The sequence below is a fragment of the Ceratotherium simum genome, chromosome 17 (genome assembly GCF_057802395.1).
Source record: "Ceratotherium simum simum isolate JZ-2026a chromosome 17, ASM5780239v1, whole genome shotgun sequence".
Taxonomy (NCBI): Eukaryota; Metazoa; Chordata; class Mammalia; order Perissodactyla; family Rhinocerotidae; genus Ceratotherium; species Ceratotherium simum.
The window spans coordinates 7,628,078-7,651,583 of NC_141916.1; the positions used below are offsets into that span (position 1 = coordinate 7,628,078).

General features: G+C 33.7%; 1 protein-coding gene across 2 annotated transcripts in view; it reads right to left on the reverse strand.

Moving 5' to 3' along the window:
- The window catches only part of USP15 (ubiquitin specific peptidase 15), a 123,572-nt gene that overhangs the window by 61,612 nt on the left and 38,454 nt on the right, over positions 1-23,506 (reverse strand). For both annotated transcript variants that reach the window (XM_004429355.3, XM_004429356.3), the window contains exons 4-6: positions 16,041-16,167; positions 9,729-9,874; positions 5,390-5,451 (exon numbers count right to left, since the gene is read on the reverse strand). In XM_004429355.3, the coding sequence (XP_004429412.1) occupies positions 5,390-5,451; positions 9,729-9,874; positions 16,041-16,167 (335 nt within the window). The remainder of the gene's footprint in view (positions 1-5,389; positions 5,452-9,728; positions 9,875-16,040; positions 16,168-23,506) is intronic.

Here is a 23,506-nt window from a genome sequence, read left to right on the forward strand (position 1 = left end):
TGGTATGGAATTAAAATCTCATTTTGTTTTGATTTCTTCTCTCAGTTGTAGGTTTTCAAGCTTATCCAGTTACAAAGACCTCACCACTGTTACTTCCACCTGCTGCACTGCTATTCCACAGTATACCACCACTCATCTTTCTCATCCACTCTACCAGTGAGAGAGATTTAGCTAGGCTGCCTCTAAATCCCCAACACCACAAAAAATGCAGCTACAAAGATTGTATCTTCAGGGACCTTGAAAAGTACAAAGTCCACTGAGTGTCCGAGTCAGAGGGATTAAGCATTCCTGATTTACTTAAACACTGACTGATTTATAGAATGGCAGCTTACACTTCCACCATCAGTATATTAAGATTACTCCTGCAACCCTCCAAACACTTTGTATTAGCAATCTTTAAAATTTTTGTCATTCTGATGGTTGTTAGGTTGTATCTCATCTTCCTCTTTTTGTATGTGAACCACTGCAACAGCATGGCCACTAAGAGACGAGAGGTGTAGGTCCACACTCGGGAACCAAACCTGGGCCGCCAAAGCAGAGTGCGCCAAACTTAACCACTAGGCCACCAGGGCTGGCACTCTTTTGTTTATTTTTATAAAGCTTTTTTTGCTTTGTTTCTGTTAATTTATAGGGGTTATTCCCTTGTAGGTTTTAGATATTCCAAAACTGACATTTGACTTGTAATTTCGTGTAGGGTTCCTTTAACAGAAACACTTAATTTTTTTTTTTATTTTATTAATTTTTTTTTAGAACTGTTTTTTTTTTTGTGAGGAAGATCAGCCCTGAGCTAACATCCGTGCTAATCCTCCTCTTTTTGCTGAGGAAGACCGGCTCTGAGCTAACATCCATTGCCAATCCTCCTCCTTTTATATTTTTCCCCAAAGCCCCAGTAGATAGTTGTGTGTCATAGTTGCACATCCTTCTAGTTGCTGTATGTGGGATGCCGCCTCAGCATGGCCAGACAAGCGGTGCATCGGTGCGCGCCCGGGATCCAAACCGGGGCCGCCAGTAGCGGAGCACGCACACTTAACCGCTAAGCCACGAGGCCAGCCCAGAAACACAATTTTGATGTAATCAAATCCATTAATTTTCACATTATGTTCTGTGATCCCTAAGACACAGACATTCTCCAAAATTTCTTATTAGCCTTAAAGCTTTATATTTCTTATTTGGGTCTTTACTCCTTCTGGAGTCTTTGCATATAATGTGTAAGGTAGTGATGCTGCTTTTTCTCCAAATAGCTGGTTCTCCTAATAAAATCTAAGCACCTACCTAGGCACCTTTAAGCAAGCTCTTTCTCATTACCTAGTGGTGCCACTTATGAAACTCATACACACATGAGTTTTTCTGAGCTCACCAGTTTATCCCAGTCTATTTGCCTTTCTTTTGCTGGCATTATACTGTTTTTATTACTATAGCTTTGTAGTAATTCCCATGATCTAGTAGGTCTAGTGCTTCCTTCCTCTTCTTTGTCAAAACTGACTTGGCTAATCCTGGACCTTTATTGGTATATGTTAATTTTAGAATGAGTTTGTGAAGTTTCTCAAAAAAAAAACAAGTCAGGATAGAATTTTGAATAGGAGGCAGTGACACGACAGATTCAGAGAAATAGGCATGATTAGGTTAAGCCATACAGTACATGATAATCTTTTGGCTTTTAATAAAGTTCGAATTTTTTTCCATGAGGTTTTATGCATTCCTCATTAGGTTAATTTATGTTATGCTATTTTTCTAAGTGGGCTGCTAATGGTATTTGCCAGGGGTCAGGAATCTATGGCTCACAAGCCAAATCCAGTTTGCCACATGTTTTTGTAAATAATGTTTTACTGGAACACTGCCACACCCATTGGTTGACATAATGTCTATGGCTGCGTTCAAGCTATATCAGCAGAGTTATAGCTGCTGAGTCAGAGACCATATAGCCCACAAAGCTGAAAATATTTATTATCTGGTTCTTTATAAAAAAGATTGCTAACCTCTGGGTAGAGAAAACACCTGTCAGTTTTTATCAATTAATCTTATGTTAGAGCATTTTGCTGAATTTTCTCAGCTCTAGTAGTCTGGTGATTATTTTTGGATTTTATGTAGATAATTGTACCATATGCAAACAGTGAATTTTATTTCTTTTTTTCCCCCATCTTACTTTGGTTTGTGTTCAAAATTTCTCAATTAAATATAATGTTTGCTACAAATTTTGGGTACATAGGTTTTATCAAGTTAGCAGAATTCTCTTTTAGTTTTCTGAGAGTCTTTTCATACACAGATGCTAATTTCCAGAAAAAAAATTTTTTATTCTAAAAAGCTATCATTTGACAATTTATGACACTCCGTTATATGGTATTTTGCACATTTTATAGTGAATGGATACTTAACTTTTCATGCTTTAATATTTGGGTTTCCTATTAAACTGGCTGATCCAGTGAAGAATGGTACTTCTGTGTATCTCTAGTATAGTACCCTCACTCACCAATGTTTACTGCATGTGTATAGGGTGTTAGCTATTACACAAGAAATTGTGTTTTTTCTTACAGAAGCAAGTACTACAGTTAAGTGAATAAAAATGGTATTGTGCTAGCAGATAAGGAAGACGATAATAAAAGAAAATATAAAATTAGTTTTATCTTTTAGGTGAAAATCGGTAATTTTAAGTAGAAAAGATGTCTCAATCTTTGGAACTCACAGTATTTTTATAATAACCCACAGGAAGTTCTGTAATTTCAAATATTATTTAAAGCATTAACAAGTATATAACCATCAAAAGATAAGCTGGAATAAAACAATATTAGTTCTGATCTAAAGACTAAATGTGAATATTCACAAAGAAAATATTTCTAACTTCTAAAACTTCATCAATCGAGAAATCTACATGATTTGACCACGTGATTTTAATATCTTATACTTAGTTCTACTCTTGTATTACATCTAATAAATGGAGTAAGAATAAAATGTAATTAATATACTTAGGTGTATTCTCATGAAAAATTTAAATGAAAAAACTTCACACAAGATAAAAAAGATAGAAAACCACTTATTAAAGGTTCATTTTAGTTGTGTAGAAAATTAAGCACTGGGGCCGGCCCAGTGGCGTGGTGGTTAAGTTTGCATGCTCCACTTCGGTGGCCCGGGGTTTTCGGGTTCGGATCCCAGACGCAGACCTACACACCGCTCATCAAGCCATGCTGTGGTGGCGTCCCACATCCAAAAGAGAGGAAGATGGGCACAGACGTTAGCTCAGGGACAATCTTCCTCAAGCAAAAAAGAGGGAGATTGGCAACAGATGTTAGCTCAGGGCCAATCTTGCTCACCCAAAAAAGAAACAAAGAAAATTAAGTACCAGGTTGTTCTTCTCTCTTTTATTTGTTACATTAGCAATTACTAAATTATTACTCACTCACTTAAGAATCATTATTTTAAGGATTTCAAAATACAGTTTCATAATCCCTCACCAGAAAATGTGAAATTCAAAAAGCTCCGAAAACTTAAAAATTTTTTCACAATTCCCTTGAGGGCAACCTAACCTGAAGTGATATGAGGCTATTTATAGTCCCTATTTATCCTACTTAGTATCAATATTTGCTGAATATTAATATTTTTGATTATGAGAGCCCCTGGACTCTACATAAATATTAAAATAATAGGTGGCGTTATGTACAATATTACTTCTCCAAGTTTTGAAAAGTCCAAATACTGAAATACAACTAGCCCTGGAGTGTGGATCTGATAATTTTAAAACTTAAAAATATTTTCTCCCATTCCGTGTGTTGCCTTTTCACTCTGTTGATTTCTTTCCTGTGCAGAAACTTTTTAGTTTGATGTAGTCCCATTTGTCTATTATTGTTTTTGTTGCTTGTGCTTTTGGTGTCATATTTAAGAAATCATTGCCTAGACCAATGTCATGAAGGTTTTCCCCTAAGATTTCTTCTAGGAGTTTTATAGATTCAGGTCTTATTTTCAAATCTTTAAACCACATATCTGATAAGGAGTTAATATCCAAAATATATAAGGAATTCTTACAATTCAATAGCAAAAAACTCGAATAACAAGATGAAAAAATGGGCCTAGGACTTGAATAGCTGTTTCTCCAAACAGTCAACAGGTGTATAAAAAGATGCTCAAATCAGTAATCATTGGGGAAATGCAAATCAAAACCACAATGTGATATCACCTCACACCTGTTAGTGTGGCTATTATCAACTGAAAGAACAAAAGGTAACAAGTGCTAGCAAGGATGTGGAGAAATTGGAACTTTTGTACACCGCTGGTAGAAATGTAAAATGGTGCAGCTGCTGTGGAAAACAATATGGAGGTTCCTCAAAAATTAAAAATAGACTACCATATGATCCTGAAATCTCACTTCTGGGTATATATCCAAAGGAAATGACACCAGTATCTCAAAGAGATATCTGCACTCCCACGTTCACTGAAGTACAATTCACAATAGCCAAGATATGAAAACAACCTAAATGTCCATCAACAGATGAATGGATAAAGAAAATGTGATATATACATATAACGGAATATTATCCAGCTTTAAAAAAGGAAGGAAATCCTACCATATGTGATAAGGTGGATTAACTTGGGGGACATTATGCTATGTAAAATAAGCCAATCACAGAAGGACAAATACTGTATGATTCCACTTATATTAGGTATGTAAACTAGTCAAACTCATAGAACCAGAGAGTAGAATGGTGGTTGCCAGGGGCTGGAAGAAGGCAGAAATGGAGAGTTACTGATCAACAGGAATAAAATTTCAGCTAGACAAGATGAATAAAGTCCAGAGATTTGCTGTCCAACAATGTGCCGATAGTTAACAATACAGTATTGCACATTTAAAAATCTGTTAAGAGGATAGATCTCAAGTTAAGTGTTCTTCCCACATTAAAAAAAAGTTAAAAAGATTTCTAATTCTTTCATCCCTCATTTACCATCAAATGCAATTCTTATACTCCTGTATCTCTACTTGTGCTTTTATATTCTAAAACATTAATTTAAATAAATAAAAATATTACTTCCACATCAGATTCATTTTTATAGATTGTTCTTTCAACAGATAATTTTTAAAAAAGTCACAAAAAAGCTTGAAAAATATGAAACAAAATGTTTAATAGTGATGTGACTGTATTAGACAATGTAACGTAACATGTGTAACATATTTATACTGTACCTTATTCTAAAAGAGATTTGAATTGGAAGGCTTTTTAATTATAGCACATTAATTAAAGTGCAAATTTAGATAACTTCTATACTGAGAATAAAATATTAAAATATAAAGAAGGCATAGATATTTGCAACAGACAGTTAGGTTCTTCTTTCATTCTGGATTTCATTATCTGAAATCTAAGGCCTCAGAATCATGCAATAAGCCATAAAAAGTGGGAGCACTTACTTAGGAGCAGAAGGACCTCTTGGCCATGTTCCATCTTCATTTTTCTGTTCTATCACTAACACCTGCAAATACGACATAATAAAAAAGTGTTTTTCCTTAACTCTGAAGTTAAAATAGCTTTAGAAGATTAGCTGAATACACTAAAAAACTAAAGTAACTCTTGTGATTAAAGGACACAGTTGACAAGGTGAAGAGAGATTTGCATTTTGATTTCAAAGTTGGGCAGGGGAAACAAAAAGACCTTAAACGTAAAAAGTCAGCAATAATAGTCAGAAGGAAAGAAGGTACATTATGAAGAAAATCATTGGTTCTATTAACTATAAGAAAGTTGAAACCAAGTAGAAAGAATATAAATTCCTTGAGTTTAGGGAGTACATTTTCTATTTCTTTTTTATTTGCAGCCTATTAAGACAGACCTGTGCAAAGAACGGACGCTCAATAAATGGTTACAGTTGCTAAACATACTGACGTATGATCATGGCTAACTATTATTATGCAAATACTGAGGAACAGTGACACAGATAATTCCAAATTACAGATTACAGTTTATTTGGGGCTCTGTCTTTATTTACATTATCACTATGTAAATTATGGAAATTACATTAAACTATGTAAATCTTTTAATATATAAATAATAGAGTCACACTTGTGAGACTCAGACTGCAGTGCCTTAGAGCAGCATGGTTAAGGCAGACAAAAATCACCTCTAACAAATGAAAAGTACAGGCTAAGGTGGAGCTATACTTTATTCTAAAGTATCCCAGAATCTTTCATTTCTTTACTAAAAGAAGCCTTTCTTTTAAGTTTTTGCTATGGGTGAGTCTGCACAGAGAAGAGAAACTAAGCAAAAATAACTAGCAAAAAAAAATATGCAACAATCTCAACAAGAAGTTAATATCTAAATTTCCACAGGAAAACTATTATATAGGAAATATGCCGTGAAGTAAATTCAAGGCATTACAAATTTCAATACATTCTACATATTCAGCTTCATTAACTCTTTTTCTTAAAGTTGCAATTCTGTAACCTACTCTACATACTCTTGATAATGTACTTGTGTGGACTGTATGTTTCAGGCCTTTGATAAGTTGGAATTTGGATCCTAACCATGTTAAAATGTAAGTCTGTTTCAGAATACATACAACAAACAATAAAACATTGATTAAAAAAATTCATGGAACCATGTTGTTGAAAGAAAATGCTAATTAAAATATTAAAGTTGTCTTTAAAAAATTAATATTTCCGACATTCAAAAAACACATATGAAGGGGCCGGCCCCATGGCATAGTGGTTAAGTGCACACGTTCTGCTGCTGGCGGCCTGGGTTCAGATCCTGGGCGCGCACCGAGGCACCGCTTGTCAGGCCATGCTGTGGCGGCGTACCACATAAAGTGGAGGAAGATGGGCACGGATGTTAGCTCAGGGCCAGTCTTCCTCAGCAAAAAGAGGAGGATTGGCATGGATGTTAGCTCAGGGCTGATCTTCTTCACACACACACACAAAAAACACACATATGAAGTATATATAGCATAAAAAGAATAAGTGCTCTGTGTACCTACCATCCTGATCCCTCCCTGATCATAGTCCTCTCCGTACCATAGACAATTAACCATTATTCTCAATTTTCTGATATGATTCTGATATAGTCATATATTTATATATTTTTACGGATTTATAAAATTGGATTTAGTGATGATTTTCAACTCTTGAGAAAAGTTTTCCTTTACTGCAACTTATAACTAGACAGACATCCATATATAAACTACACACACACACACACACACACACACACACGTAAACTTTACAGTTATTTGGAGGACTTAGTTATAAAACAAAAGATTTCAGCTACAGAAAATTTCAAAGTTATGCATTTGATGTCAATATTTACGGTTTGTTTTTTATAGGTAGGCCCTAAAACTGAAGTAAGAATCAAGTAAATATTTAAAATTTAACCAGAATATTTTAATTCTTAACAGTATTTGTACTTAAAATTCCATGTTTTTACATTCACAGATATTAATGTTGAAGGCCATCAGAAATATTAAAATTCACTCCTTTATTCAAATGTATCATTTTCTGAATAATTTTTTGCTCATGTTTAAAACTTTAACTCAAGATGAAAATATTTTTAGAAAGGTTTCAAAATTTAAATAAATTGAACACAAACACACAAAAGGGAGAGAGAGAGGCCACCCATTTTGGGAGACAAACTCTTCAATATTATATCTTTGTTTCATTTTTAATGAGGACACTTCAATTTCAGTAAATTAAAAAGTCCCAGATAATGTTTAGTTCATTTATCATCAGTCAGAAAATAACTGTTACAAAATCTGGAAAATTTAATGCATATCCTTTGAAACATTCCTACTTCAAAAGGTCAAATGTCCTTAAGGACACTTAATCTTCTAATTCTTATTAAAATAATTTATACTGTCATCTGCAATCTAATAAATGCATTCCTATCAAGAACATCAAATTCTTTAAATTCTCTAAGCCTCAGTTTTCTAATGTACATGATGGATAGAATAACAGCCATTACACAGGATTAATCACTGAAAATATTTAAAGAAATAATTCTATGTATTTCAAACTGTACTCCTGGAGCCACGTGAAGACCCGACGGATGGTAGCCAAGGAGAGAGGTGTACTTCTACGGGTAGACAGAAAGAGGGAGCTGGCTGGCTAGGGAGGGGAATGTTGACTAACCAGCAGCGTTCCAAGTTCCTCACTCCAGCTTCAATAAGGTAACTCTTCTTTTAATTGTAATACATATTAGATTTTGTAAGATTTCACTTTAAGAATATAATGGATAAAATAAGCCTGAAAATCAGTTTCTATAGCCTAGTACAATACTTAACAGATAACAGAGGATTACTAAAAATTAATTTTCCTCTGTTCCTCTGAATTTTTTAACAGCATGTATCATAATATGGATGTCAATAGTAATTTTAAATTACTATTTAAACAAAAACTTCCATATACTGGAGCACCAGGCTCTGTGATAAGTACTAAAAACAAAAATAAATAGAACACGAAGTCCAACCAAAACAAGGACCTCCCAGTCTAGCTGGGGAGCTCAAGATATAAATAACTAAAGCATATAATGAATCATACAAAAGACATATAAGTAAATCACTATGGAAGTTAAGGGAGTAATTTTTTCTCCAAAGTAGAAAAATCCTATACCTCAAATAGATATCGAGAAAAGTAAATCAGGAAAGGATGAAGAGATGATGTGACATCTGAATTGGAATTTGAAGGATGAATAATCTGATCCGGTTAGACTACATGATAGGATGGTATCGTTAATTTAAATATTTTGATGTTTAAAAGGACTTTTTGCCGGATGGATGCAGGGACTGGGAAGAAGGGTACAACAGGCAGATGGAACAACATATACGAAAGCACAGGAGTATGGAGTAGCATAGCATGCTTAGGAAACTATAAGCAGTGTCATTTGGTATTGTCAGAGCGTAAATCACAAAGCAAGGATAATCTAAAGATGCTGGAAGACTAGGCAAAAGGGCAACCCAGGACTTGCATGCTGTGTTAAGGTGCCTGGACTTTATTCTGTAATCGTTAAGGAACCAGGAAAGGTTTATGAAAAGGAAATAATAAGGTTTACATTTTATAAAGAGTATTCTGACAGAAATATGGAAGATCGAAAGTGGACATGCAAAAGACTGACGGCAGAGGGATCTGTTAAGAGACTACTGAAAGATAAGGGCTGGGAATGGAATAGAGAGATTAATTCAAGAGATATTTAAAAAGCAGGATCAGTAGGACTTGCCAATTGTGTCTAAACATCTTCATTTCTCAACACATTATTTCTTTGGATTATATCATAAAGAAAGACCAAAATGGGGGTTGATACCTTCTAGCAGGGGTAGGTAAACTACAGTTCACTTAGCTCACTGATCGCTTTTATCAATTAAGTTCGTTGGAACACAGCCATATCCATTTGTTTACGTATTGTCTATGACTACTTTTGTGCTACTATAAAGGCAGAGTTGTAGTTGTGACAGAGACCATATGGACCTGCTGAGTCAAAAACATTTAATATTTGATTCTTTACAGAAAATTTACTGACCCATCTTATTATATTAGCTGTGCCTGTGATGGAAAATAATTTCTTTTTAAAAAGTGGGTTTTCTCAAGCTCAAGGAGGGAAGCAGGAATTATAGCTAGTGACCAGCAGGGATAGGGAAGAGATGAGTTAGAAAGAAGAAGCCAGTGACAGTAGAACCCATTATAGATCGTCAGGATATCCATAAAGTTTGTGACTTTAAAAAGCTTCACGTATAGTATGCTTAAAATAAACAGTATTGCTAAACAATACCTGTCCTTGGTATAAACCAGCATCCTGAATGGTGCTGTCTGGTTTATTCAGTGGTTCAAATGTATTACTCATGTATTTGTTCCACAATCTGGTCTCCTTTTCATCTGGAATATTGAAGATTTTTCTTATTTCCTTTTCAATTGTATCTAGATTTAAGGAGGAAAGATATGTGAATATAATAAATATTTTAAAATATACAACACAGAGCTAAGTGATCGCCAGCATAAAAATCCTAAATTTAAAATACTGATATAATAGCAGAAATAGATGAACAAATACGTCGGAAATACATAAAAAACAATTAAGAAGGCTTTTTAAGACCAGGTGTGCTCTTTAGGAACAAAGTGGTAATTATAACTCTGACAGATGATTATTAGGGAAAATCAAGACCTCAAAAGGTACAAGAGTTCAATCATATAACACTAAAGCATAATTTATGTTATTCAGGATGAACTTTACACATTATAAAATCAATATAGTTTCTGATGGTATGTTGGAATAAGACATTAAAGTACAACTCAGAGATGCTACAGATGGAAAATATTTTTAATTATAACATAACCAATTTAAGAATTTTATATTAAATTGAATATAATTTACAGTTTGAACAGCTAACTAAAACTAAATAGAATATATGGACACAACAAAAAGGAAACTGCTTTCTTTGAAAGCATGTCTGTATTGGTCAAAATTTCTTGCTTTCAGAGTAAAACCATAGATTTTCCTTATTTCTAAATCAATTATCTGAGTGGAAGAAGTCTTTAATTGGAGCAGCTTAACTTGCTATAAAGAAGACACGGAAGTATCTACATATTTGAGAGTACAGATGTAATTAAGTTTCAGTACCATATAGTAAAATGAAACTTTAAAACTTTTACACATTAGAAAGAGATATTATAAAACACTATTAAATCTATCAAATTCTGGTCAATAACTTGCCTAACTTAGACTCAAGAAAACTGTAATTAAAATATTTTATGACATATGAAGAAATATAAAATACTTCTAAATTTTAGAATACTTGGTTAGTTTTGGAAAAAGCATTATTTATAAAATACTAAAACCCAATAATATATGTTCTCTGAAGAAATATAAAAACCCATACTTATCCTACATACGTAAATTTAGTCCAATAATATTAGCAGCTAATGTCCTTTAATAGCATTGTAGTCAATGAGATTTTGATTAAGGCATTAAATAAGTAGTAAATCTTACAGTGTATCTCAAAACTTAGGGAATTAGCCAGAATATTTAAACAATTCCACAAAATATATTGACAGTATTGCTTTCTACTTTGACAGGGTTAAACTTTTTTTTTGTCCTCTTTACTGAAGTGTAAATGTATATGAAAAAATGCACAAGTCATCAATATATCATGACGAACTTCCAAAGTGGACACGGTCACAGTCATCCAGCACCTAGATCAAGAAAGAGAACATTACCTAGGAAGGAGGGTAGAGGAAGAAGCCGAGGAAGGGAGGTCATTTTAGTTTTTCTATAAAAATGAATACTTCTTTCCTGATCGCAGAAATAATTCTTGCTCATTGCAAAAATTTAGAAAATACAAATATAAATAAAATGTCTAACTAGAGGTAACCACTGTTAACACTTTGATATTTCTTCTTCCAGACATTTTTCTATTAATACACAGATATTTATATACATAATACAATACATACATACACATATCAGAATTTCCTGTTCATTGAGTGTTGCAATCTACTCATGTATAGGAGAAGAACATTACAGGCAGAAGAAAGAGTAATGCAAATGCCCTGTGGTGGGAATGTATTTGGCATGTTCTAGAACAGCATGGTACACTAACGTGGCGGAAGTAGAATGAGCAAGGTGGACATGAGATCATACAGGTACTCATGCAGGATCATTCAGAATCTTGTAAGTTATGAAAGTATTCTACCTTATCTAAGTAAGAAGGAAAGCCATTGAAGAGTTTTGAGCAGAGAAGTGGCATGATCTAATCGACATTTTAAATGTATACTTTTGCTGCTAGTGAAGAACAAATTGCAGGATCTCAAGGGTGGGAGACTAGGCTACTATAGAAATCCAAACCAAGGTAGTAGCAGTGGGAGCAATGTTAAGTGGTCAGAATGAGAATAGATTCTGAAGGAACTGCTTAGAAGATATGCTGCTAGATTATATGCAGGGTAAGAAATAAGAGAATTCGAATGATACCAAGGTTTTTGGCCTGAGAAACTGGAAGAATGCAAGTGGTGTTTACTCAGATTGGGAAGAATGACAGGGTAGCAGGTTTTGGGGAGAAGGGGGAGAGTTTAGTTTCATACATGTTATATCTTGAGATTCTTATCAGACACAAGTAAAGACATGGAATGGCTGAAACTGGAATTAAGGGGGAGTTTTACGCAGGAGATATAAATTTTAAAGATATCAATATGCAAAAAGTATTTAAAGCCAGGGGACTAGAGGAAATCACCAAGGAAAAGAGAAGAGATCCAAGGATTAAGCATGGAGACACTCTGATGTTTTGAGATAAGGAATATGAAAAGCATCTTACAAAGGACTCTGAGAAGATACGGCCAGTGAAAACTTGTGCTCTGGTAGCCACGTGAAGAGAAAGTACTTCCAGATGGAAAAGTGAGTAAATATGTTAACTTTTGCTGGCAGGTTAAGAAAATGGAAGACTTTGAAATTACCATTGGATGTATCAACGCAGAAGCAATTAGAGACCATCATACAAGCAGTGCCAAGGGAATGGTAGGCCTGAATGTCTGATGTAGGAGGCTCAAGAGAGATTGGAAGCAGAGGAGGTAGTAGCCAGAAAGCAGGATGTTTAAACTGAGATTTGACAGGTGCGGTTATAGATAAGGACAGTCTAGGGTATAACTATGGGAGTTGGTGGCTGAGGCTGGGTGCAGATCAAGATCACTGAAGTAGAGAATGTCAAGGTATTGAGAGCACGTGTATGTTTATCCACATATTAATCTGACTCTATTAGGCAGTTAATGAAAAACACACAGAAGTAGAAAAATATTACTACAGGTACTAGAAATAAAATTGTTGTGACAAACATTTCTAGTAGGAACATTTAATAAGAAAGTTAAGCAATTCTACTAAAACATTTCATAAACATAAAGCATTTTTCAAAAAGTTTTATAACAAAAATTATTTTTTAAGTGGTATCCTTAAAGAAAAAATAAACCCCAATTTTATCTTTCTTATTAGAACATGTTCAATACCCAAATATACCAATTTAGGGAGAAAAATATTCAAAGGCAATGTATTTTGGCTCTGAGTGTGGTAAATTATTTCTTGCCTATGACTACTATCATTTTTATTATAAATCAATGTAGGTAGCACTAGCTGAAAATGGAACATTGTATTGATTTTGTAAAAACAGAAAACAGGTACTTATATTTCTTAATTCTATTCATATAATTTATATAGACGTATTACATGTACAAAGTTATTTTAATCAAGATTTTTAAAAAGACCACAATTGAAAAATATACATCCCATATTTCATTTCTTATTATCCAAATTCTTTATTGTTCCAAAACTCATGTTTTTAGAAAAACAAAATCAGCCCAATTCACATTTGCAGAGATTGTGGAAGGGAGCAATTAAGAGATGAGACTCTGGTATAAGAGTCCTGGTTATGCAATTAAAATACTGGCTCTATCACTTGGTACCAGAATGAACCCAGTAGGTTATCTAACCTTTCTAAGCCTCAGCTTAATCACCTATAAGATGAGGACAGTCTTGTTGAGGTTTAAATAAGAAATTTCCTGTAAAGCACCTAAAACATACTAAGTATTCAATAACTACTAATTATTATGAGAACTATAATCATGAAGTCTCTAAAATTCCTGACTTGATTGATTTTAATTTTTGCAAAACTTTCTGCTTTAGAAAGCAAACTTGCTCTAATATAGACTTTCAAACTTTTAACACTAAGACCTACAGTAAGAAATTGTGACCCAATATACACATATACGTGTTGATATTTTCTACTCTGATATTTTCCATTCCATTCTCTTTACTCCCGAAACTATTTAATGACCACCAAAGTATTGACAATACAGTTCGAAAAACATTGCTCTAACACAGTAAGAAGCTTTAGCTATACAAAAATTCAGTTCAAATACAACTTTAAGGCATATATCCAATGTAGTAGCATTATTTATTTATTTTTTGATTAGATTTTTTTGTGAGGGGAGGTGAGGAAGATCGGCCCTGAGCTAACGTCCGTTGCCAATCTTTCTCTTTTTTGCTGAGGAAGTTTAGCCCTGAGCTAACATCTATGCCCATCTTGCTCTATTTTGTAGGACGCCACCACAGCATGGCTTGATGAGTGGCGCATAGGTCCAGACCTCTAATCCAAACCTTTGAACCCTGGGCTGCTGAAGCGGAGTGTGCAAACTTAACCACTACACCACCGGGCCTGCTCCTGTAGTAGCATTTTAAAGTATTAGTAAATTTAAATTATGTTGATTAAAATCTATGCAAATCAAACTCTTTGAAGCACAGATTCTTTTTAATTACATATCTCCTTGACAAATTCTTACTTAGTACTTAAATGAGAACTCCATAATGCTTGTTTTCAATTCAGAAATCAAGCCAGTTGATCTTCATATAATGAGTTTTAAAATATTATTCAGTGAACTAATGTTCTAAAAGAAGATTTCTGATTATCTAATGTTTATATATAATTTTCCTATAGAAATGAGTAAGGAGAGAAGAAAATACCAAACTTTTAAAATAACTAGAAAACATTATCTGTACCAAGTATTTTAAAAGGTAGCTTCTCATTGATATTTCAATTGGCTGAACATTTCAGAGATTAGTCTCTGAATTAATTTTAAAGACCATCTCTGTTGGATAGACTTATAGATTCCTGGTGTGCATATTTTAATATCATGCTTAATGTAATTTTATATGTTATATTGAAAACGTTCAGTTTTTAGCATGTAGAAATGTTTTATTTTCCTGAATATGTTCGACAAATCCAGAAGTTCCCAAGTTAAGTAATTTATCCATTATAATATAATAAAATGACATTTATATATGAAATTCCTAATATTTTAAGCATTCAATTTAGAAAGATGACCGTATGAGTTTATTGAAATTGCATCTCAAACTTACAAATATTCTAGCTGAATAAAGAGGAGGAAAACAAAAACTTCATACATAATATTTTATTTGGTGAAAACATGAGGATTAACCAAGCACTGGGTACCATTTCATGAACAACATAGGTTAAACTAGTTTCCTCCTGTGAAATGGGTAAGTGGTGAAAGTCAAATGTACTTAGGAGATTCAGAAATAGTTTTATTTACTTTTAATAAAGTGTACTTAATGATTGGTTCCAACAAGGAAAGCTATACAGTGCTATAATTCATAAATTTACTAATCTCTCTTCCTTGCTGGAGAGTTCTGAATTAAGTGTTATGTCCTTCTCCACTGTCCATTTACATTTTCCAACAAGATCAATGTCATTACCATTAATCTTGTTTTCCAATAACTTTATTTTAAAATACAAAACTACCTTTTATAATTTTTATTATGCATTGTTTTATCAAAAAGTACTATAATTTTGCTACTAAATTCATAATCATTTATTTTAAAAAATTTTATTCAATACTTTCTTGATCTTAAATTAAAACATGACTTTTAAAGAGAATGAAAAAAATTTACATATATTTTAATATATATTTATATGCATACATATGTAAGTACATAAAGATAAAAAGATATATAAATATATAGAGGAAGTTAGGTACACTTATTGAGACTATAATTCCCTAACCTATTCATTATTAAAAAAAAATCAATGTGTCATAATAATGCTAAGCCTGCTGCCTTATGTAAGTAGCTACTTAACTGTATTTAGAGTCCAAAGAATAAACTGAGAGAAAAAAGGAAATAATCTATTACCATTTTCCATGCTAAAAAGGGGAAACATTATTATGGATATATACATTACATTACCTGACAAAGTTTTATTTAAGCAAGTTTTTATTTAAAGTTCTGTTTCAATTTATATTCATGTTACAAACATGATATACATTTTTCAAATGCTAAATTAAAACAAAACTATTTGATTTTTTTTAAAGTAAAATGGCACAAATATTAAACATCAAATAATGTTAAGTAGATCTAGAAACGATAAGTAATTCAACTCTAAGCCAAGATATATTGCAACAAGCTTGGAAATCTGCAATGGTTAAGTATACACCCTTAAAATGGTTATCATCCCAGCAGTACATAACAAACAGAATTATAACTAAATTTCTAATAGTAATGGTTTACCAAAGAGACAGAATCTTGCATTACCTATTGTGTCAGCTTTGCTAAATCTTCGTGTTACAACATTGTTCATGTTTCCATTTTCACAGAGCTTCAATTCTGTGAGATACACTTCTACTTTGCAGTGCTTTACAAACATACCCTGTTCAACCACCTAAAAAACAAAACAAAACAAATCAGTGTCAGCTATAGCTCAATATATTTTACTACCTCTAAGAGCAATACATTTCTCTAAAGAGGCGTTAGAAAAAAACTGCAGATCTCCAACGAAAAACAATAACTATTAAATCCTGTCAATATAAAATGAAAGATACTGGATAGTGGAAAAAGCAAGAAGCATTTCTTGAACTTACAGAATATGAATAATCATATTAAACATGAACAGACAGTTTGGAAAGGCATTCTACAGATCTATGAAGATATTTTGGCATACCATAAATAATGAATACATTCAGTATTTATGAGAAAGTTTACCCAAAATGTAAGTACAGCTCTGATTAAAGATACAAACATACTTCTAGCTTTTAGTACTTGATCTCAAGCAGAAAACCTTTAAAAATTGTAAGTTTTATACAATTTTAGTTAGCAATAGCTATAATATCACTCTGTATGTTAAAACAAATCTTTTAAAATGATAACTCCAAATTACTGCTGCCAAAATATTCAGCTATGCCCTGTAACTGATATGCTAGTTTTCCACCCTAAGATGACTTTGTTTGACCTTTAAATGTGCACTTAAGAGTTCTATGTAACAAATGAAAATAAAAAAGCTGCTAAACATGCAAGCAATAAAGCAGAAGAAGAGCAGATATGTATATATTAGGGTCACCTTTTATAAGTATATTTCCTTTTGATCTTCTAAAGGTTAACTGTAGGATTTCAGTCATGAATACTGTTTCTGAAAATAGTAATTGGCCTGATATATGATACAATAGACAAATATGGCAAAAGGGAGGCTCCAAATGACTGCTGTACTCACAAGCTTAGCATCAATCCAGTAAAGGCCTTACAAATTTGTCTTTTACTCACAGGGAAATTGTTGCAGCTCAAAAAATTCAAATGTAGTTTATCTAGTATTTAATGTCCAATCTAACAGTAATTTTTAGGATACTGTGTCATATATATCCTAATTATACTTGCTACATTCACATTTCTAAAACAGGTAACAGCCTGCACCTCTCCTTTTGTTAATTACCTTAATTCACTTTACACACTAATATATAAATTGTCTAACTCTTAACTAATGAAATTTGTTTTAAATCTCTTATGTTTATTTATTTTGAGGTTAAGAATGCAGTAAAAGATACTGTATCATTTAGTTTTATAAGATTACATGTAACTATATTTGAGAAGAAAAACTAGGAATCAAATATTCCTCAATTAGAAATTTCTCCTCTAGGACTCAATATCTGAGTAAGAATCCTAAAATAATATTATATTCAGGTAGTTGCTAATCACTGGTAGGTTGCTAAAACTGAGGTACTTACAGGCCTCATTTTTATGGGGGAAAAAATGGAATGAACAACAACAGAGCAAGTAATAGGATAAAGAAACAGGACAAAATAACAAAAGATAAGAAAATCCCTCAACGTGATTTATATTGAGGTATATATTTTCTAAATAAACATAATTTTTTGAAAATGAGAATTAATTTTCATAACACTAATAGATATTTTCCTGGAAAGAATCTGGTGATTTAGGGCCGGCCCCGTGGCTTAGCGGTTCAGTGCGCGCGCTCCGCTGCTGGCGGCCCGGGTTCGGATCCTGGGCGCGCACCGACGCACCGCTTCTCCGGCCATGCTGAGGCCGCGTCCCACATACAGCAACTAGAAGGATGTGCAGCTATGACATACAACTATCTACTGGGGCTTTGGGGGGAAAAATAATAAATAAATAAAATCTTAAAAAAAAAAAAAAAAAAAAAGAATCTGGTGATTTAACTGTCAGAAAGTCATTGTAAACGATGAAAACAAAATTTCAAGATTATTCCAAAACTCAACTTTATTGGGATTCAGAATTCCTCTCTTCCTTTTGTTCTTTTCTCCAACAATATCTTATTTTCCTAAAACCCTCCTCACTACTACTACTATATTTTTAGGATACTCTACTACTTTGAAAAGTAGTGTAATAAAAAGCTGCTCTTTTAGAAAAAATAAGAGTTTGTCCTCCAACTAATTTGATTTGAAAGGACCATACTATATGATTAAAGCTTGACTACAACAGCACCATAGCAGAGAAAAAGAATTAGCATATTTGTGTATTAGTGTTATTATGGTTATTTGTAGATTGTTGATATAACACCTCCTTTCTATTTGCAGCCACAGGGAGCAGAGCAGCAGTGGAGGCAGAGCCCCATGATCCCAGGACCCCACCACGGCTCAAAGCCTGGTAGCAGCAGCAGTAGTGCGCAAGAACTCTGACATCCTAACTGCAGCAACAGACAGAAACACAAGGGGAAAAAAAAGGAAATATGAAGCAACCAGAAAACAAAAGATAAAATGGCAGTATTAAGTTCTCATATATCAATAATCACCTTAAATGTAAATGGATTGAAATCACCAATCAAAAGACACAGAGTGGGACCAGCCTCAGTGGCCTAGTGGTTAAGTTTATGCGCTCTGCTTTGGCGGCCCGGGTTCAGTTCCTGGGCGTGAACCTACACCACTCGTCAGTGGACATGCTGTGGCAGCAGCCCACATATGAAATTTTAAGAAAAATTTTTTTCTTAACCAAAAAAAAAAAAAGACAGAATGGCTGGATGGATTAAAAAACAAGACTCAACAATATGCTGCCTCCAGGAGCCCATCTCAGCTCTAAAGACAAACACAGGTGGGACTGGCCCGGTGGCACAGTGGTTCAGTTTGCACACTCCACTTCTGTGGCCTGGGTTTCACCGGCTCGGATCCTGGGTGCAGACCTACACACTGCTCACCAAGCCATGCTGTGGTGGTGTCCCACATACAAAATAGAGGAAGACTGGCACAGATGTTAGTTCAGGGCCGATCTTCCTCACCAAAAAATAAAAATAAATAAAGACAAACATAGGCTCAAAGTGAAGAGATAAATGATGATTCTCCAAGCAAACGGCAACCAAAAGGAAGTGGATGTAGCCATACTTATACCAGACAAAATAGACTTCAAGCCAAAAAAGATACTAAAAGACAAAGATGGACATTATATAATGATGAAGGGGACAATCCATCAAGAAAACATAACATTTGTTAATATATATGCACCTAATGTAAGAACATCAAAATATATAAAGCAATATTAACAGCCCTAAAAGGAGAAATTGACAGCAACACAATAATTGTAGGGGACTTTAATACTCCACTTGTATCAGTGACAGATCATCCAGACAGAAAGACAAGGAAACATCAGCCTTAAATGAAACATTAGACCAGATAAACTTAACAGGTATATATAGAAGAATTCCATCCAGAAGCAGAATACACATTCTTCTCAAGTGCACACGGAACATTCTCAAGGATAGACCATACATATGGAATAAAACAAGTCTCAGTAAATTTAAGAAGACTGAAATCATATAAGCATCTTTTCTGACCACAATAGTATGAAATTAGAAATCAACTACAAGAAGAAAGCTGGAAAAGTCACAAAGTCTCCACATATGTACAGACTAAACAACATGCTACTGAACAACTACTGGATCAATGAAAAAATCAAAAAATACCTGGAGACAAATGAAAATGAAAATACAACATACCAAAATCTGTAGGATGCAGCAAAAGCAGTAGTAAGAGGGAAGTTTACAGCAATACAGGCCTACCTCAAGAAACAAGGAAAAAATCTCAAATAAAGAATTTAACACTACACCTAAAGGAACTAAAAACAGAACGAAGCCCAAAGTCAGCAGAAGGAAGGAAATAATAAAAATCAGAGAGGAAATAAATGAAATATAGACTAAAAAGACAACAGAAAAAAAATCAACAAAATTAAGAGCTGGTTTTTGAAAAGATAAACGAATCCACAAACCTTTAGCTAGACTCACTGAGAAAAAAAGCCTCAAATAAAATAAGAAATGAAAGAGTAGAAATTACAATGGATACCACAGAAATATAAAGGACTATAAGAGAATACTATGAAAAGCTATACACCAACAAATTGGATAACCTAGAAGAAATGGATAAATTCTTAGAATCATCCAACCTCTCAAAACTGAATCATGAACAAATAGAGAATCTGAATAAGCTGATCACTGGTAAGGAGACTGAAACAGTAATCAAAACCCTCCGACAACCAAAAGTCCAGGACCAGAGATGGCTTCTCTGCCGAATTCTACCGAACATTCAAAGACTTAATACTTATCCTTCTCAAACTGTTTCAAAAACTTGAAGAGGATGGGACGCTACCTAACTCATTCTATGAGGTGAACATTACCTTGATACCAAAATCAAAGACAACACAAAAAAAGAAAATTACAGGACAATATCGCTGATGAACATAGATGCAAAAATCCTCAACAAAATATTAGCAAATTGAATACAACAACACATTGAAAGGATAACACACCACAACCACGTGGGATTTACTCCAGGGATGCAAGGATGGTTCAACATCCATAAATCAATCAACATGATACAGCACATTAATAAAATGAAGAACAAAAATCATATGATCATCTCAATAGATGCAGGGAAAACATTTGACAACACTGAGCATCCATTTATGATAAAACTTCTCAATAAAGTGGGTACAGAAGTGGTACCTCAACATAATAAAGGCCAGATATGACAAACCTACAGCTAACATCATACTCAGTGTTAAAGAATTGAAAGCTATCCCTCTAAGAACAGGATCAAGACAAGGATGCCCACTCATCACTCTTATTCAACACAGTGTTTGAGGTCCCAGCCAGAGCAATTAGGTAAGAAAAAGAAATAAAAGAGATCCAAATTGGAAAGGAAGAAGTAAAACTGTCACTATTTGTGAATGACACAATTTTATATACAGAAAATCTTAAAGAACCCACCAAAAAACTATTAGAAATAATAAACAAATACAGTAAAGTTGCAGGATACAAAATCACCATACAAAAATCAGTTGCATTTCTATATACTAACAACAAACTAGCAGAAAAGCAAAATCTAGAAAACAATCCCATTTACAACCACAACAAAAAGAATAAAATATCTAGGAATAAATTTAACCAAGGAGGTGAAAGACCTTTACGCTGAAAACTGTAAGATATTGTTGAAAGAAATTAAGACGACACAAAGAAATGAAATATATTCCGTGCTCATGGATTGGAAGAATAAACATAGTTAAAATGTCCATATTACCTAAAACAATGTACAGATTCAATGCAATCCCAATGTCATTTTTCACAGAAATAGAACAAGGAATCTGAAAATTTATATGGAACAACAGAAAACCCTGAATAGCCAAAGCAATCCTGAGAAAAAAAGAACAAAGCTGGAGGTATCAGACTCCCTGATTTCAAAGTATACTATAAAGCTATAGTAATCAAAACAGCACGGTACTGGCAGAAAAAGAGACACACAGATCAATAAAACAGAACTGTGAGCCCAGAACTAGACTCACACATTTTATGGACAGCTAATTTTCGACAAAGGAGCCAAGAACATACAATGGAGCAAGGAAAGTCTCTTTAATAAATGGTGTTGGGAAAACTGGATAGCTATATGCAAAAGAATGAAAGCAGACCACTATCTTACACCGTACACAAACATTAACTCAAAATGGATTAAAGACTTGAATTTAAGACTTGAAACCACAAAACTCTTAGAAGAAAACATAGGCAGTATGTTCTCTGATATTAGTCTTAGTAATATCTTTTTAGATATATCTCCTCAGAAAAGGGAAACAAAAGAAAAAATAAACAAATGGGACTACATCCAATTAAAAAGCTTCTGCATAGCAAAGGAGCCATCAACAAAACAAAGAGACAACCTACCGACTGGGAGAAGATATTTGCAAATCATACATCTGAAAAGGGGTTAATATTCAAAGTTTATAAAGAACTTATACAACTCAGCAACAAAAAAACCAAACAACCCAATTAAAACATGGGCAGAGAAATCTGTACAGACATTTCTCCAAAGCAGATATACAGATGGCCATCGGGCACAAAAAAAGATGTTCAACATCACTAATTATTAGGGAAATGCAAATCAAAACCACAATGAAGTATCACTTCATGCCCATCAGAATGGCTATTATTTCAAAAAAAAAAAGAAATAACAAGAGTTGGAGGATGTGGAGGAGAGAGAACCCTCATACGCTGCTGGTGGGAATGTAAACTGGTGCAGCCACTACAGAAAACAGTATGGAGACTCCTCAAAAAACTAAAAATAGAACTACCATATGACCGAGCTATTCCACTTCTGGATATTTATCCAAAATACTAATTTACATTATATTTATACAAAATATTAATAGTAATCCAAAATACTAATTCAAAAGATATATGCATCCTTGTATTCATTGCAGTATTATTTACAATAGCCAAGACATGGAAATAACATAAGTGCCCAATAACAGATGAATGGATAAAGAAGATGTAGTGTATATATACACACACAATGGAATACTACACAGCCATAAAAAGATGAAATCTTGCCATTTGTGACAACATGGATGGACCTTGAGGGTATGATGTTAAGAAAAATAAGTCAGACAAAGAAAACAAATACCGTATTATTTTACTCATATGCAGAAGACAAAAACCACAACAAACAAACACACAGATACAGAGAACAGATTGGTGGTTACCAGAGAGGGAGGGAGGTGGAGGGGAGGACAAAGGGGTAAATGGGGACACTTGTACGGTGACAGATGCAAACTAGACTTTTGGTGGTGGACACAATGTACTTGTACACAGAAGTCAAAATATAATGATGTATGCCTGAAATTTATATTATGCTATAAACCAACGTTATCTCAATTTAAAAAAAAGAAGTAATAGTTATGTTTCAGAATTAAAAGTGACAGTTAAAATATTTTTTCTTAAGTGAATCATAATGTTATATTACTATAAATAAGCAGCAAGCAGAAGATGAAATCTGGCTCCTTGTCCAAAATTTAAGACTTACGGCTACATAAAAATATTTCCATTAACTCATGGCCACAACAAAGGTAAAGTCTCTTTACTAAGTTAGTGAGGGAAATATAAGTTTATGCTGAATTAAAATAAATATAATTTCTATCTGTTCATTATGCTGTGAATATGAGAGAGCATTTTGTACAAAGCCATGAAATATATTTGATAACCTAATGTAGCCTACTCTTCATAACAGCATATGAAAGTTTCACAGAAGCTCTATTTCATTCCAAGTGCCTACTTTTCCCCTTTGGAAACAGAAAGCAATTTCTATAAAAATCTAGTACTCAAAAACAATTTGGTAACACTGGGCCTAAAGGACACATTTACTGTTTTTGAGGCGCTAGCTACATTCATTTTGGCAGCACTTACTGAGCACCAATGCTTAGTGCTAGGAATATAGAGGTGA